Source organism: Felis catus, chromosome C1 (assembly GCF_018350175.1).
Source record: "Felis catus isolate Fca126 chromosome C1, F.catus_Fca126_mat1.0, whole genome shotgun sequence".
In the NCBI taxonomy this organism is placed as follows: Eukaryota; Metazoa; Chordata; class Mammalia; order Carnivora; family Felidae; genus Felis; species Felis catus.
The window spans coordinates 203,132,163-203,145,304 of record NC_058375.1 but is presented as its reverse complement, the minus strand read 5'-3'; the positions used below and the strand labels follow the sequence as shown (position 1 = coordinate 203,145,304).

General features: G+C 53.2%; 1 protein-coding gene across 3 annotated transcripts; it reads right to left on the bottom strand.

Annotated features, from left to right (window-relative positions):
- Positions 1-1,466: 1,466 nt before the first annotated feature.
- DNAJB2 (DnaJ heat shock protein family (Hsp40) member B2) lies at positions 1,467-9,247 on the bottom strand. 3 transcript variants are annotated; one of them, XM_003991176.6, is made up of 10 exons: positions 9,063-9,239; positions 8,676-8,781; positions 7,914-8,023; positions 6,774-6,827; positions 6,479-6,601; positions 5,663-5,755; positions 5,325-5,427; positions 5,064-5,134; positions 3,565-3,771; positions 1,467-2,430 (listed from the first exon to the last, which is right to left on the bottom strand). In XM_003991176.6, the coding sequence occupies exons 2-10, from the start codon at positions 8,738-8,740 to the stop codon at positions 2,420-2,422; spliced, it is 837 nt and encodes a 278-aa protein (XP_003991225.1). In that variant the 5' UTR covers positions 8,741-8,781; positions 9,063-9,239; the 3' UTR covers positions 1,467-2,419. The 3 variants fall into 3 exon arrangements, 2 of the variants coding, with proteins under 2 accessions (XP_003991225.1, XP_044890451.1); XR_002161771.3 differs by having other exon boundaries at positions 2,639-3,771; positions 9,063-9,247; XM_045034516.1 differs by having other exon boundaries at positions 1,467-3,771; positions 9,063-9,247.
- Between the last annotated feature and the right edge of the window lie 3,895 nt (positions 9,248-13,142).

Sequence of the window (13,142 nt, the reverse complement as noted above, 5' to 3'; positions counted from 1 at the left end):
CGCTCACATGCGCCAGCTTGTTGAATCTTCAATCACTAGCCCTGAAGGAAACTCTCCCAAGGTAATGCAAATTGTATATAGTGGAGTTTGGAGTCGAACCCGGGCATGCTTAACCTCTTTACTGCCTCTCTTAATTCTAGAACAGCTGCTTTGTTCCCCTCAGCCTCAGGAAGATGTACGTCGTGCAGGACTGAGGTTAGGACTGGGCGAGGTGGTACGGGCAAAGTGCCAGCACAACTTAAGCAAAAGTAGCTGAACTCTGGATAGCAGCTTGTAGACCAGGCTTATGAGACATCACTACAGGCATTCACCTGGGGGCAGGGAGCACTTTCTCCCTTTCTCCACCTGCCCCCAACCCTTCTCTCTGTACGTTCCAGAGGACCCCTCACCTGCATGTCAGGAGGCATCCTTGGACAAAGGTGGTGGACATAGAAATGAGGCAAAAAGAGCCTGGGGCCTGGAGCTACTTGGGAATTAAGGCCTCTTAACCTTGCCAAGGCTGTCTCCCCTCACAGGAAAAACAGGGGCGTACATCTGCCCTGCACAGTGAGCAAAGGGACCAGCAGGCAGACCGCGGCGCCCCCTACACCTCCCCTGTGCTCTGCTGAGGCTCAACTCCAGTCTCAAAGACTAGATAGAAATGGGCAAAACAGCTATTGGTCAAACTTCCAGCAGATTCGCTCTTTCGAGATAGGGGTTTTAAATTCCTCCTTCAGGGCAGGTGGCTTCCTTGCTTTGAGGAAAATACAGCATAAGCCCTTTGGCAACTGAACGTGAAGCGATGCACTTTTCCTGGGATGAGAGAGGGTCGCTGGGGAGCCACACTGCTCTGCTTGGCAAGGGAAAGCTGCTTGTGTCGTGGCTGGAAGGGCATCTCCGAAGTTGCCTGGAGAGGAGGGAGGGGAGATCCCTGGCTTTGTCCTCCCTAGGCCCTGATGAGTTTGGGGGGCCTGGACTCTGGGTGAGGTGGACTTGGGCCACTCCACGCGGGAAAGGCAGGCCTTTGAGACTGGCCACTGGCCTTGAGGTAAGGGAACCCGGCAGGGCTCAGTCTATGGGCCTCAGGAGTGTGTTTTTGCAAGTTACCAGGACGTGTTTCGCTACTTTCTGCCATCCGCATACTTGCAGCTGTAGCTGAGTCTGGTCCTGGCTGTGCTGCAGCACGTCGGGCGGCAGGTCCCTGCTAAGGGGAAGCAACAGCTGCCCGGGGAAAGCCACTCACAGGGCCACAAGTGCGAGGGCAGAAGAATGTGAGCATTTCTGGAGATTCGACAGTATACGGGGGGAAGGGCAGCCTGGTCAAAGAGGGACTTCTGCTGTCAGCTAGGCAGGCTTGTGACCTCTAGGTGTTTGGGCAATGGGGCGGGTTGGTGGGAGGAGGGGGGGGGCGGCATGTTACCCTCTGGTCCCTAGGGTCCCTTTGGGGCCACCCTGGAAAGGAAGAACACAGGAACACAGCACAGCACTGAGCTCTCAAAACAGCTTTATTGACTTCCAGTGTTTCTCCCTCTGTCTGAGCTCAGCCCAGCTGGCTTTGATAGGTCTCTGAGATACAATGTCACAGGGTTAGCACTCTGGCTCCACCGCTCCCCTCCCTGGCCCCTGGGCTCCCCAGGCAGGGAGGAGGAGAGGCAGCTCGTTTGTGTTGGGAGAAAAAGGATGGGCAGCAGGGTCAGAGGCCAAAGAAGCCATACAAGCAGCAACATGCCCAGAGCGCCCATTACACACCAGTCCTGGCCATGCGTGTGCGTGCACACACACACACACACACACACACACACACATACACACACTCACACTCCTTCCCTTCCAAGCTCTCTGCCTGCCCACACCCATCTATCAGCCTTCTGGGGTCATGGCCCGCTTGTCGATCCTACCCGGGCTTGGGGCTTATTCCTTGGAACCCAGGACTGCCCACAGGGAAAGAGCCTCTTCCAGATGCCGCAGCGCTTTGATTTGTACGCTGTAAGCCCGGTGCCAGCAAGAGGTGTCAGGGGAACCGAAGCTTGGTCCATTACCCCTTCATCCACATTTTTGCCACCCCAGTCAGAGTCAAATCAGATGACAAGATCTCCCCATCTCACAGCAAGTGACAAGCCGACCTGGGCTAGAACTACATGTCCCAAGATGCACAGCTCCACAACCACGCACCGCTTCCCCCGAGATGATCTATCAGAAATGAGGCAGGGTGCACTGCATTCTGGGACTTGTAGTCCCCCAAAGACAGCACCAAACACCCAGGGAAGAGTTCACAGGCTAAGACTATGGATGCCTCCCCACCCGGCCCCCCACCCACCACCCAGGCCCAGCTCTACGCTCAGCATGGGCGAGAGAGAGGAATGGAGGGTCCCCTTAGTGCACAGGGGAGGGCGCTGTCCTGTTGGAACTGTGCAGCAGCTCTGGATCCGGGACATCCAGCTCAGAACACATCTGAAGAGAGAGCGGGGGCGGGGTGACAGGAGAGATGGTGAGCAGCAAGCCGTGGAGGATGGGGCCAAGCATGCAAACCTGGGCTAGCCCTGTGGCTCCTCCCTGAGCCCTGATGCATGGTGAAGCAGGACGGGGCACAGTCCCCTCCTAGGCCTCCCTCCTGGGGCACCCTGGCCTTATCCCACCTCTCCAGGGATAGCGGCCTCACCTCTGCCTAGTCCCGAGGCCCTGGGGCAGGCTGAGGCAGCAAGAGGAAGGGAGGAGGAGTGGGCTCCAGTTCCGATTCTGGACGAGAGGCTCCCGCCCCACCCAGCTAGCCTCCCCAGAAGACCTTATGGCCCTACCGGCCACAGCATCTTCCTGGTCACACTGAGGCTTTCTTGGGGAAGGAAGAAGGGAGTCCTAGCCAGATGGCATGAAAGCAAGCGATGCGGCCCGCGGGGAAGTGCAGAGAGAAGAGAGCGAGGGAGGAGCAGCAGCACCAGAAGGGAAGCAAGAGAGACGTCAGAGCTCAACGCTGCACAGAAACCAGGGTGGGGTGTCTGCAGCTGGACAGGGAGCACAGGAGACTCCCCGGTGTAGCTGCCGACTCCGGCTCAGAGAACCCCAGGCCAAGTCCTCCTTCCTTGAAGTCATCAGCAACACAGGTGGCAGAAGACCTGGGCACAAGAGGCCCGACCCACACCACTAATGCCCTTTAGAAACTCCCCATCTAGTAGGAATAAGTGCATCCTGGCTCCTGGGAGGCCCTCCCACTGCCCGGAGGCCCCCCCACCCTGGGCTGTGCCAGGGACCTATCAGCTGTAGGCTGAGCGGAGCAAATCCCGAGTCCACCCTGCAGTGCGGGTGGACATGGGAGGGAGACCTGCGGGGGGAGCACGCAGTTGGAGAAGGGCTCCGGCAACCCAGGCCGTGCCCCTCTGCTCCCAACAGTGAGCAGGACCCCAGGTGGTCCCGAATCAGGACGGTCTGGGCCTGGTGATCAGAGGATGAGGCAGCGAGAGGCCTTCTCCTCCGGGGACGGGCTGGGTTTGGTCGCGTCCCCCCTGGCAGTCTCAGGAGCCCCCCCCATGCCGGGATCTTGGTCCTGAGCCTTGGGCCGCCCCTGCCGTCGACGCTGCGCCCCCCGCCCACCTGCCGGTTTCTTCCCAGCTGCCTCCATCTCTGACAGGCTGTAGGCCATGGCGAGCTGCAGATCTTCATCATCCTCAGAGAGGTCGCTGTCAGAGGGGCGGGAGACAGGGGTCTGCCGGACCTGTGTGCCCCCGGACCTGGAGGTGACAGACTGTTGCTGCTCACGCCGGCTCAGCTCCAAGCCCAGTGCCAGGTCGTCTGGGACACCTGCAGGAATCACAGCCGCTTGCGACCCAGGCCAGGGGAACCCTGCCAGGCTGCCTCGGGCAGCAGCAACTCTGACCACTTCCAGCCCCTCCCTTGGAACCGGCCCGCATGCGTTTTGGCACTTAGCATGGTGATCATGCGCACTGACAGGTACTCAGCTCCAACAGGTCCGAACAGTCTCCTTCCCCGGGGCCAGTTACTCAACCTCCCTAAACCTCCCTTTCCTCATCTATAAAATGGAAATGATGACACTGTCTGCATTGTCAAATCGTTCAGATGACTAAATAAGACAGCCCTTGAAGCATACTTAGCACACGGGGCTCGCAGAGCTATGGAAGCGGAGCTGTGATGACCAACCCATTCCTGTGGGAAGAGTTCCACCCCAGGAATCCTGCGTTCTGAGTGTCACGCCTGGCTTTACCCCTTACTAGGTAGGACAAAGCCTGGGGCTTGGGGCTATTTGGGAGTTAGGGTCATTGAACCATGCTGAGGTTCAGTCTCCTTCCATGAAAAATAGGGTGAAAACAAAACAAAATAAAGAAAAGTAGGGCGAGTACCAACAGCCCTGCTTTCCCCCTGGCTGTTTCAACAGAGGTCATGTTATGTGCACAAGTCCTTTCAAAACTGTCAAATGTTGGGGCGCCTGGGTGGCTCAGTCGGTTAAGTGTCCAACTTCGGCTCAGGTCATGATCAAATGGTTCATGGGTTCAGGCTCCACACTGGGCTCTGCACGGACAGTGTGGAGCCTGTTTGGGATTCTCTCTCTCCCTCTCTTTCTGTCCCTGCCCCACTTGCTCTCTCTAAATAAATAAGTAAATAAACAAATACATAAACAACTTTAAAAACATGCTGGGATGCCTGGGTGGCTCGGTCGGTTAAGTGTCCCACTTCCACTCAGGTCGTGGTCTCACAGTTCGTGAGCTTGAGCCCCGCATCAGGCTCTCTGCTGTCAGTGCAGAGCCCGCTTCAGATCCTCTATCCGCTTGCCTCTCTCTCTCTGTCTCTCTCTGTCTCTCTCTCAAAAATAAACATTTTTAAAAAATAGTCAAATGTTCTACAAACACCAGGCACCCACTAACGACGATGGTCATTAGCTGGCCCTCTGAGACTCCTCGGTTCCCTGCCCCAGCCCCTTTCCCAGGACCCCCCTCTCTGATTCTGCCAGTCTGGAATGTGGCCGCCATTCCTTCCCTGCCCCAAAGGAGTTTGGAGAGGAGCAGTTTGGGAAGGGGGATCTGGGGCCTGGGGCTGGGGCTTCCAGCCAGGGACTGGGTGGCGGAGCCTCTCCTCACCATTGATTGTGACTGACTTCAGCTGCCCGTCTTCTTCCACTTCCACCCGTTCCTGCCCGTTCTCCATGATTCTGTGGGAGACGGCCCAGTTCGGTCAGCAAGCGTGCACGAATCCCGCAGGTGCCTTCCACACCCTGGGATGCCACAGTGGACAGGACAGACTCTGCCCACAAGAAGCTGACATTCTAGTTGTATGCCGCCCCCCCTCCGCCCCTCACCCCCTCACTCCTACGCCCAGTATGGTCCCAAAGGAGCCCTCACCTGCGTGTCGTGATGCGGTGTCCTTGGACAAAGGTGGTAGACGTAGAAACAGAGCGAAAAGCACCAGCCCCAGGACTGAAGGAGAAAGATGAGGAGGAGAAATCTGGTATGGAGACAAAGGAGGAGGCGGAGAGGTTGTCAGAGGGAGGACGGAGCTGGCATGCCGCAGTCACCATGGGCCAGGAGCCTTTGTGGGGTCTCCCCGCAGAACTGACAGAAGGCAGGGCTCCAGACACGCAGGAGAGAGGCTTGAGCCTCTCTCTCACGCATGAGCTGGGAGCTGGGATGAGGGGTTCCAGGGCCCAGAGCTTGCAAAACAGGGAAGGGAAAGCACTTACCAGAGTGCCCAGGGAAGGAGGAAGAGAAGGTGAAGAAGGGGCCCGAGTGTCGGGAACCCCGGCTCTGAAGCTCTGAGAAGGGGCCCAGGTCATCTGCAACGAGCAAGCAGATTACTAATTGGCAAAGAGACTTGTCCCCCAAATTGTGTGAACCCTGTCAGTCTAGAAATGTAACCTGATAAGCCTTTCTGATCGTTTTTCTTTTTTGATTGGACTTGTTTACAAATTAAATTTCTTTTTAATATCATATATGGAAAAGACCCCTGGCAAATTCTGTCCACAATAAAAAATAAAGGAAGGAAGGAGGGACGGGAAAGCGGAAGGGGGGACAGCCAGTTCCTTCCGTATAGGCAGGTAAGCATGGTGTGAAGTCGGGCAGACCTGGCTATGAGTCCTGGCTGTCCCCTTTGCTGTGTGACTCCAAGCAAGTTATCTGAAAGTACCTTTGTTTTCTTAGCTGTAAGTGGAGAGAAAATGATCCAACTCACAGGGTTCATGTTAATCATTCAAAAAATGGTATCTGTTGTTTGTGATGTCATTATTATTGTCACATGGTGCTTTGAGTCTTGCTTTCACGGTTGCTATTGTGCCAGCCTAACAATGTATTATTGTTACTATCGTTTAATAAGGCGAGTCTCTGTGGGCTCAGGCCTGTGTAAGGTTCTGTCCCAGCTGTCACTGGATCCACCCCCACAAAATCTTCTGTCTGCGGAATTCTGCTTCCCCTTCAGCCTCCTGCCTCAGAGCCTCCCGGCTGATGGACGACAGGCCTAGAGCAGGAGCCGGGCCGGTAAGAGGCCTCCCGAGCCCACTCACCAAAGAGCTCCGCAAAAGGGTCTCCGCTCCCGAAGAACTCCCGGAAGACCTCCTCAGGGCTGCGGAAGGTGAAGGTGAAGCCGGGCCCACCACCACCAGGTTCCGCTCGAGATGGGCCAGTTCCTGGAGGAGAGGCAAGATGGGGAGGGGGCTCAGGGCAAGCATCTCACCCTGAGCCAAGGGACCCCACTGAAGGCATGACCAGGGGCCTCAAGAGACCATCCACTGCAATAACCTGCCCTCCCTCTCTCTTCCATGAGCCGCGTTCATCCCTCCCCACCCCCACTCCACCTACCTGCCCCAGTCAGCCCTTCCCGGCCATAACGGTCGTAGATCTCCCGCTTATGCTCTGGAAAAAGAGACCAGATCATTTCTCCCTCCCTCTGGGATGATGGCCTCCCCTTCCAGACTGGGACCCTGTGAGGTCTGCCCAGTGACCGACGCTAAGGAGGCAGCAGGGCGCACAGGGGACGCGGGCTATAGGTTTTAGCAGTGCCTGCTCTTCACACAGTGGCTCCTTCTCATCTGTAAAATGGACACAATAACAGCACCCACCTCACAGGGTCATTGCAAGGATTAAATAAGATAATCCACATAAACTGCTTAGCACAGTGCCTGATAACTCAGTAAGTGTTCAATAAATGCTAGCTAATAATTACTACTGTTGGTATTAATCAGGGCTTAGCCTAAATGTCACTCCTCAGAGAGACCTTCTGTGACCACTGTAACAAAAAATGGTGCCCATTAATCCCTATCAACATCACCCTGCTACTTTCCTTCAGAATACTCTTGTCTGTGTACTTCCTTGGTTAATGTCGGTCTTCTGGACCAAAATGGAATAAACCCATCAGGACGAGAACAGTGTCTGCTCGTCCTCCATGGTTCCCCAGTACCCAGCAAGGACCCAGCACCATAAACACTCAATGAATATTTTTTGAATGAAGAGATAAATAAAAGACAGACCTGGATTCATATTCCAGCTCTGTGTGACCTGGCGTAAATTACTTCACCTCTCTCAGCCTCAGTTTCCTTGCCTGTAGAGTGGGGGTGATAGATCCTGCCTCACAGGATGGCTGTGAGGACTCCTGGAGATCACACCCACCGGTGCTTGGCACAAAGGAGGTTCGGCACACGTAGGTTACCTGCCCTGCTCCCTTCCCTTTGTCAAGACCCATCCTGCAGCTATCAGACCCTGGGGAGCACACACTGAGCACAGGGGATCAGGGAAAGAATAAAAGGGTGCTTTGAACGTAGCAGGTGCTCACTTGAATTGAAGCAAAAAAGAAAAAAGTCCCCGAGTCCCCACAGGGAGGTGGCGGGGGGACACTTAGATGCCAGGTTGGAAAAGGCACAGAGGAGACAGGAGGTGGCAGCATGGCTTTGGGAAGCAGCAGGATGGGGCGTGAAATGGGGGTGCCCTGCCCCTGGCCCTTACTGTCTGACAGCACTTCATATGCCTCGGCCACCTCCTTGAACTTCCTCTCAGCAAATTCTTTATTATCCGGGTTCTTGTCTGGGTGCCACTGTAGAGCCTTCTTCCGATACCTGCAGGAAGTGGTTTCAGAGGGGGTGGGTCAGAGGACAAAAGCAAGCACTTCCCACCATGGAACAGCACGGCCCATTTCGCCCATTAGTCCGCCACAGTCCTTTCCCCACTCAGATAGTGTCCACCCCGGCAGCCAGGGCCGCCTCTGCTGCCACGTTTTAATGGAGTCCCTCTCTCTCTCCCTCCCCTCTGCAGCCAGTGCTAGGGACTGTAGTAGCAGCAGATGATCATGTAAGCCTGAGAAAGCCCCAGTCCTAACCCCTCCCTGGAGCGCACTAGGGCTGCAGAAGTTAGAAATATGTGTTGCCATGGAGGGTACAGGGCCCCTCCTGGTCACAGGGCTTGGACCTGTGTATCCTGCAGGTATCCTGACAAAGCCGACCCCCAGGGGCTGGGACTGGGGTAGGAGGGAGGGGGGAGGCGGGATCCACTGGAGAGGGCCCCACAATGCAGCTCCCAGCAGAACTTCTTGCTAAGGGCTTTCCCCTACTCTTCCAGGGGTCTTCTTCCTCACTATAGAGGGAACCCTCCCCCAATCCTTTCTAAGGCCCTAGCTCCCTCGCGGCAAGGCTCCTGAAGGACCCCATGACGGTGTTGGGGTTTGGGGGGGCGGCGGTGAGAGACTTTCTGATGCGCAGCGGAGGCACTTACGCCTTCTTGATGTCATCAGCGGACGCACTTCGCGGCACGTCTAGGATATCGTAGTAGGATGCCATGGCAACTCGTCAGTAGTCAGATGGGCCTCTCCTCCTCGGGGCTGCAGGAGAGGAGGAGGAGTCAGGCAGAAAGAACCGAGGGCCCCTCCCTGGGGCTGGAGACCCCCGAGGGAGCGGGAAGAGCTCCCAGCCGGGAAGCGGAGCCCACTGGGTTCTGCTCGGGGCCGGTGACGAGGCTCCCTCGGGCTGCCTTATCGGCCCCCCGCAGGCCGGTGCCACGGGCTATCTCGGCGCCCAGGCCCCGGGAGCCCTATCGCAGCCCCCTGACTCCAGCAGCCCGGACCGGGGCCTCCCAGCCTGACCCGGGGCCCCCCGCCCGCACCTCCTCCGCCGGGAGTCCCTGGCCTCCTGCAGCGCCCCGCCCCTGCCCCCCGCCGGAACCGTCTGGCACCGGCCGCCGGGCTCGCGGCTGCTGCGTAGGACGCGCCCGGCCCAGCTGTGCGCGCAAGCATGCGTCAGCGGCTCGGAAACTACTAGAGACCCAGAGGAGGCCGGCTCGGCCTGTCACCCAGGGGGCGGGGAGGCGGGGGGCTGCTGCAGGGGCTGCCGGGAGATGGGGGCGGAGCCGGCTATATTGGGCTTGCACCCGGGCGACGTCATCCCTGGACCGGACCCGGGAGACGGGCGGCCGGCTGCATCCAGGCGTGACGCACTCGCCGGCAAACAAGCTACCCGGCCCGTGGTCCCTTGTGTCGCTTTCCTATAAACAGGCTCGATGATCGAAGGCTACTCACCACCTCAAGGACTCACAGACTCCTCCTCTGGGCCTGAATCCTCCCCCTCCTCCCGCCCCAGGTCCTGAAAACAGGCTGCCCCACCTACTTCTCTGAGTAGGTCAGACCTGCCTGTCAGCATCTCGTGACATCCTTCATCACACTCGTCAGAGATACAAGTCAGCACTTACTTGTTTGATTTTTTGATTGACATTTCACCTCCCCCACTAGCATGTAAATTCCACGAGACAGAAATTGTGTCTTTTTTTGCACTAGAGTATGGGAGCAGTAGTGGGGTTCAAAAATATTCTTTGGATGGTTAAATAATGAACAGATTGGAATCTCTTGTTGACAGTTTTGACACATTTGGGGGAGTTGGGGTTAAAGGGTAAAAGGAAAACAAATTTTTTAAAAAAGGAAAAGGAAATTCTGCAGGCTCAAAATTTGTTTTTTTTGTTTTTGGGGTTTGTTTTTTGTTTTTTGTTTTTTTGGTTTTGGTTTTGGTTTTGGTTTGTTTTTTTCTCCTAGAGTGATCTCATGTAGACCTTGTCAATGATTCCTGGGTTGAGGACTCACTGGAGAGTTAGAGAACTTTCCAGAATTGGCTGCTACTTGATATCCAGGCCAATGCACAAGTGTTAACTGAACATCTTCTACATAGTAGATGCGGCCAGGCTGTAAAAAGAAGAATATGGCCCAATACCTGGCTTCACAGAGCTCCAACATGATGAGATAACCAGCCCACCAGGAAACCCCAAGGTCTTAAAAACAGACAGAGCTGGGTTTGCAACCTGGCACTTTTGTGTGGCTTGGCAAAACCTCTGAGGACTTAGATTTTCCTACCTGAGTACAGGTAACGCCTAGGGCTGTTTGTTAGTCAGATGAGGTGTGGTACATAGTATCCCTAGGTCTTGGTACATATCCTCTCTGGCATCATGATTGGCCCAAGCAGTAAGGCTTATGTGAGTTCAGAAGAGTGTTTTCGGCTGGATGACCTAGAAATGCTTCACTGAAGAGAAAGGCTTGAGCCAGACATGAGAGAAGAAGGTGGTGTGCATTTGTCTACTTTCCCTGGCTGCCCACAGTCTGACCCTTCTGCCTGCATTTGGGAAAGTCCCATTGTTGTAGGCCTGGATGGGAGGCAGGCCACCACCTGTCACAAAGCCCTGACACTTGCTCTCCCAGACTTCTCGGCTCCAAGGGTACAAGCAAAAGACATAAGCCCTGCCAACTGAAAGCTCCAACTGGGACTTTGAATGTGGAGCAAGTCACAGAGAAGCAGGGGCAGTTGAGAATTCATTTCCGTAGTGATTGTGACAGAGGAGCCAGCAGCGGCCTCTAGTGTCTGGAGGAGGAAATGTCAGTCTCAGTGCCTGGGTGAGAGGGAGCCTCGCGGCAGCCCCTGTTCTGTAGGGAACAGGGGTCTTGTAGGCAGGCTGTCCTGTGCCATGACCTTGACTATGGTGCTGGCTGCTCAGCTTCCCTTTGCTGCCTACGTGTTTGTGGAGTCTCATCTGGAAGCCCTAGTATTAATTTTGTGTGCTACCCAGCATCTCTCCATTTTATGTTTGTGGGAGGGAAGCAGGGAGGAGTCATTTTTCTTGTTTTTAATTTGCCAGAGCTAATTTCTGCTGTTTACAAGGAGAGCCCTGACTGACCTTAGTTAGTATAGGTGGAAGGAATCACTCCAAAATCTTCCAACCAAATCTTTCTTCTTACTTCTCTTATCTCAGCAGACATTTGTCTAGCACCTACTGCGTATGTGATATTATATTAAGAATTAGGAATACAAAGGGGTTTGAGTTGCAGTCCTTGTACTCGAGATAAAAATCTAGTTGGGACATTGACAAATGGTAGCTGAGGGAAATTATGTTGAACACATCTAGCAAACAAAGGGTTAATTTCCTTTGTTCACAGAGAAAAGACAATGCAGTTTTTTAAATGGGCAAAAGGCACAGATAAGACAGATCACAGAAGGGAAAACATTGGCTTTTAAACATATGAAAAGGTGCTCAATCTCATTCATAACAAGAGAATTATAAAGGAAAGCTGCAATAAAATACTTTGTTTCACTTATCAGATGATTGACAAAGGTCAAAAGGTTGTACATTGTACGGGCAAGGCTGTGGGCATAGGCATGCTAGTACAATGGTAGTGGGAGAGCAATATAGCACATATCAAAGTTAAAGGTGAATAGCTTTTGACCCAGCAATTCTGATTCTAAGAATTTATGGTTGTACATATGTGCAAAGAAGTATGTTCAAGAGTTCCAGCATTTGTTTCCAAATCAAAGGACTGGAAACAACCTAAATACTCATTCATAGCAGACTGGTTAAATAAGCAATGGTGGGGCACCTGGGTGGCTCAGCCGGTTAGGTGTCCGACTTCGGCCCAGGTTATGATCTCGTGGTTCACGGGTTCAAGCCCCGTGTCGGGCTCTGTGCTGACAGCTCAGAGCCTGGAGCCTGCTTCAGATTCTGTGTCTCCCTCTCTCTCTGCCCCTCCCCCTGCTTGCACTCTGTCTCGCCCTCTGTCTCAAAAATAAATAAACATTAAAAATAATAATAATAAAAATAAGCAATGGTACACTATACAGTGAATACTATGTTGTTACCAAAAATAATGAGGCATATCTGTATGTACTGAAATGGGCCATCTTCCAGGTTTTTTGTTAAATGAAAAAACAAGGGTAAAACAAAGTGTGTCTAAGTGTGCGTACGTTAGTCCCCCTTATCCACGGTTTCACTTTCTGTGGTTTCAGTTACCCATGGTCAACTGCAGTCTGGAAGCAGATGCTCCTCCTGATACATCATCAGAAGTCAAAATTAGCCTAACACTACATTATAATACCTACGCTATTCACCTCACTTTATCTCATCCTGTAGGCATTTTATCATCTCACATCATCACAAGGAGGCTAAGTACAAGATATTTTGAAAGAGACCATATTCACATAACTTTCATTAGAGTATATTGTTATACGTGTTTTATTTTATTATTATTTTTAATCTCTTCCTGTGCCTAATTTCTAAATTAAACTTTATCATAGGGATGCATGTAGAGCAAAAGACATAATATATATGGGGTCTGGTACTATCCATGGTTTCAGGCATCCATTGGGGTCTTAAGCATGTCCCCCATGGATAAAGGGGGGCTACTATATACACATTAATAGGGGTGACTGGGTGGTTCAATCCGTTGAGTGTCCGACTTTGGCTAAGTCATGACCTCATGGTTCGTGGGTTCAAGCCTTGCATAGGGCTCTGTGCTGACAGCTCGGAGCCTGGAGCCTGCTTCAGATTCTGTGTCTCCCTCTCTCTCTGCCCTCGCCCACTCACTCTGACTCTCTCTCTCAGAAATAAATAAACATGAAAAACAATAAACATGAAACAACAATAAATAAACATGAAAAACAATAAATAAACATGAAAAACAACATATATATATATATGAAAAATATATATATATATGTCTCTGGAAGGAAACACTAACAAAAAAGTTAATAGCAGAGGCTGTCAAGAGGGACAAAAGAAGAGGACTTATTTCCACTTAGAGACTTATTCTTGCTGTTTGTTTGGTTTATTATTATTTTTTAATGTTTATTCTTGAGGGAGAGAGAGAGAGAGACCACGAGCAGGGGAGGGGCCGCCCAGGTGCCCCTATTGTTGCTGTTTGTAAATCTTTTTTGA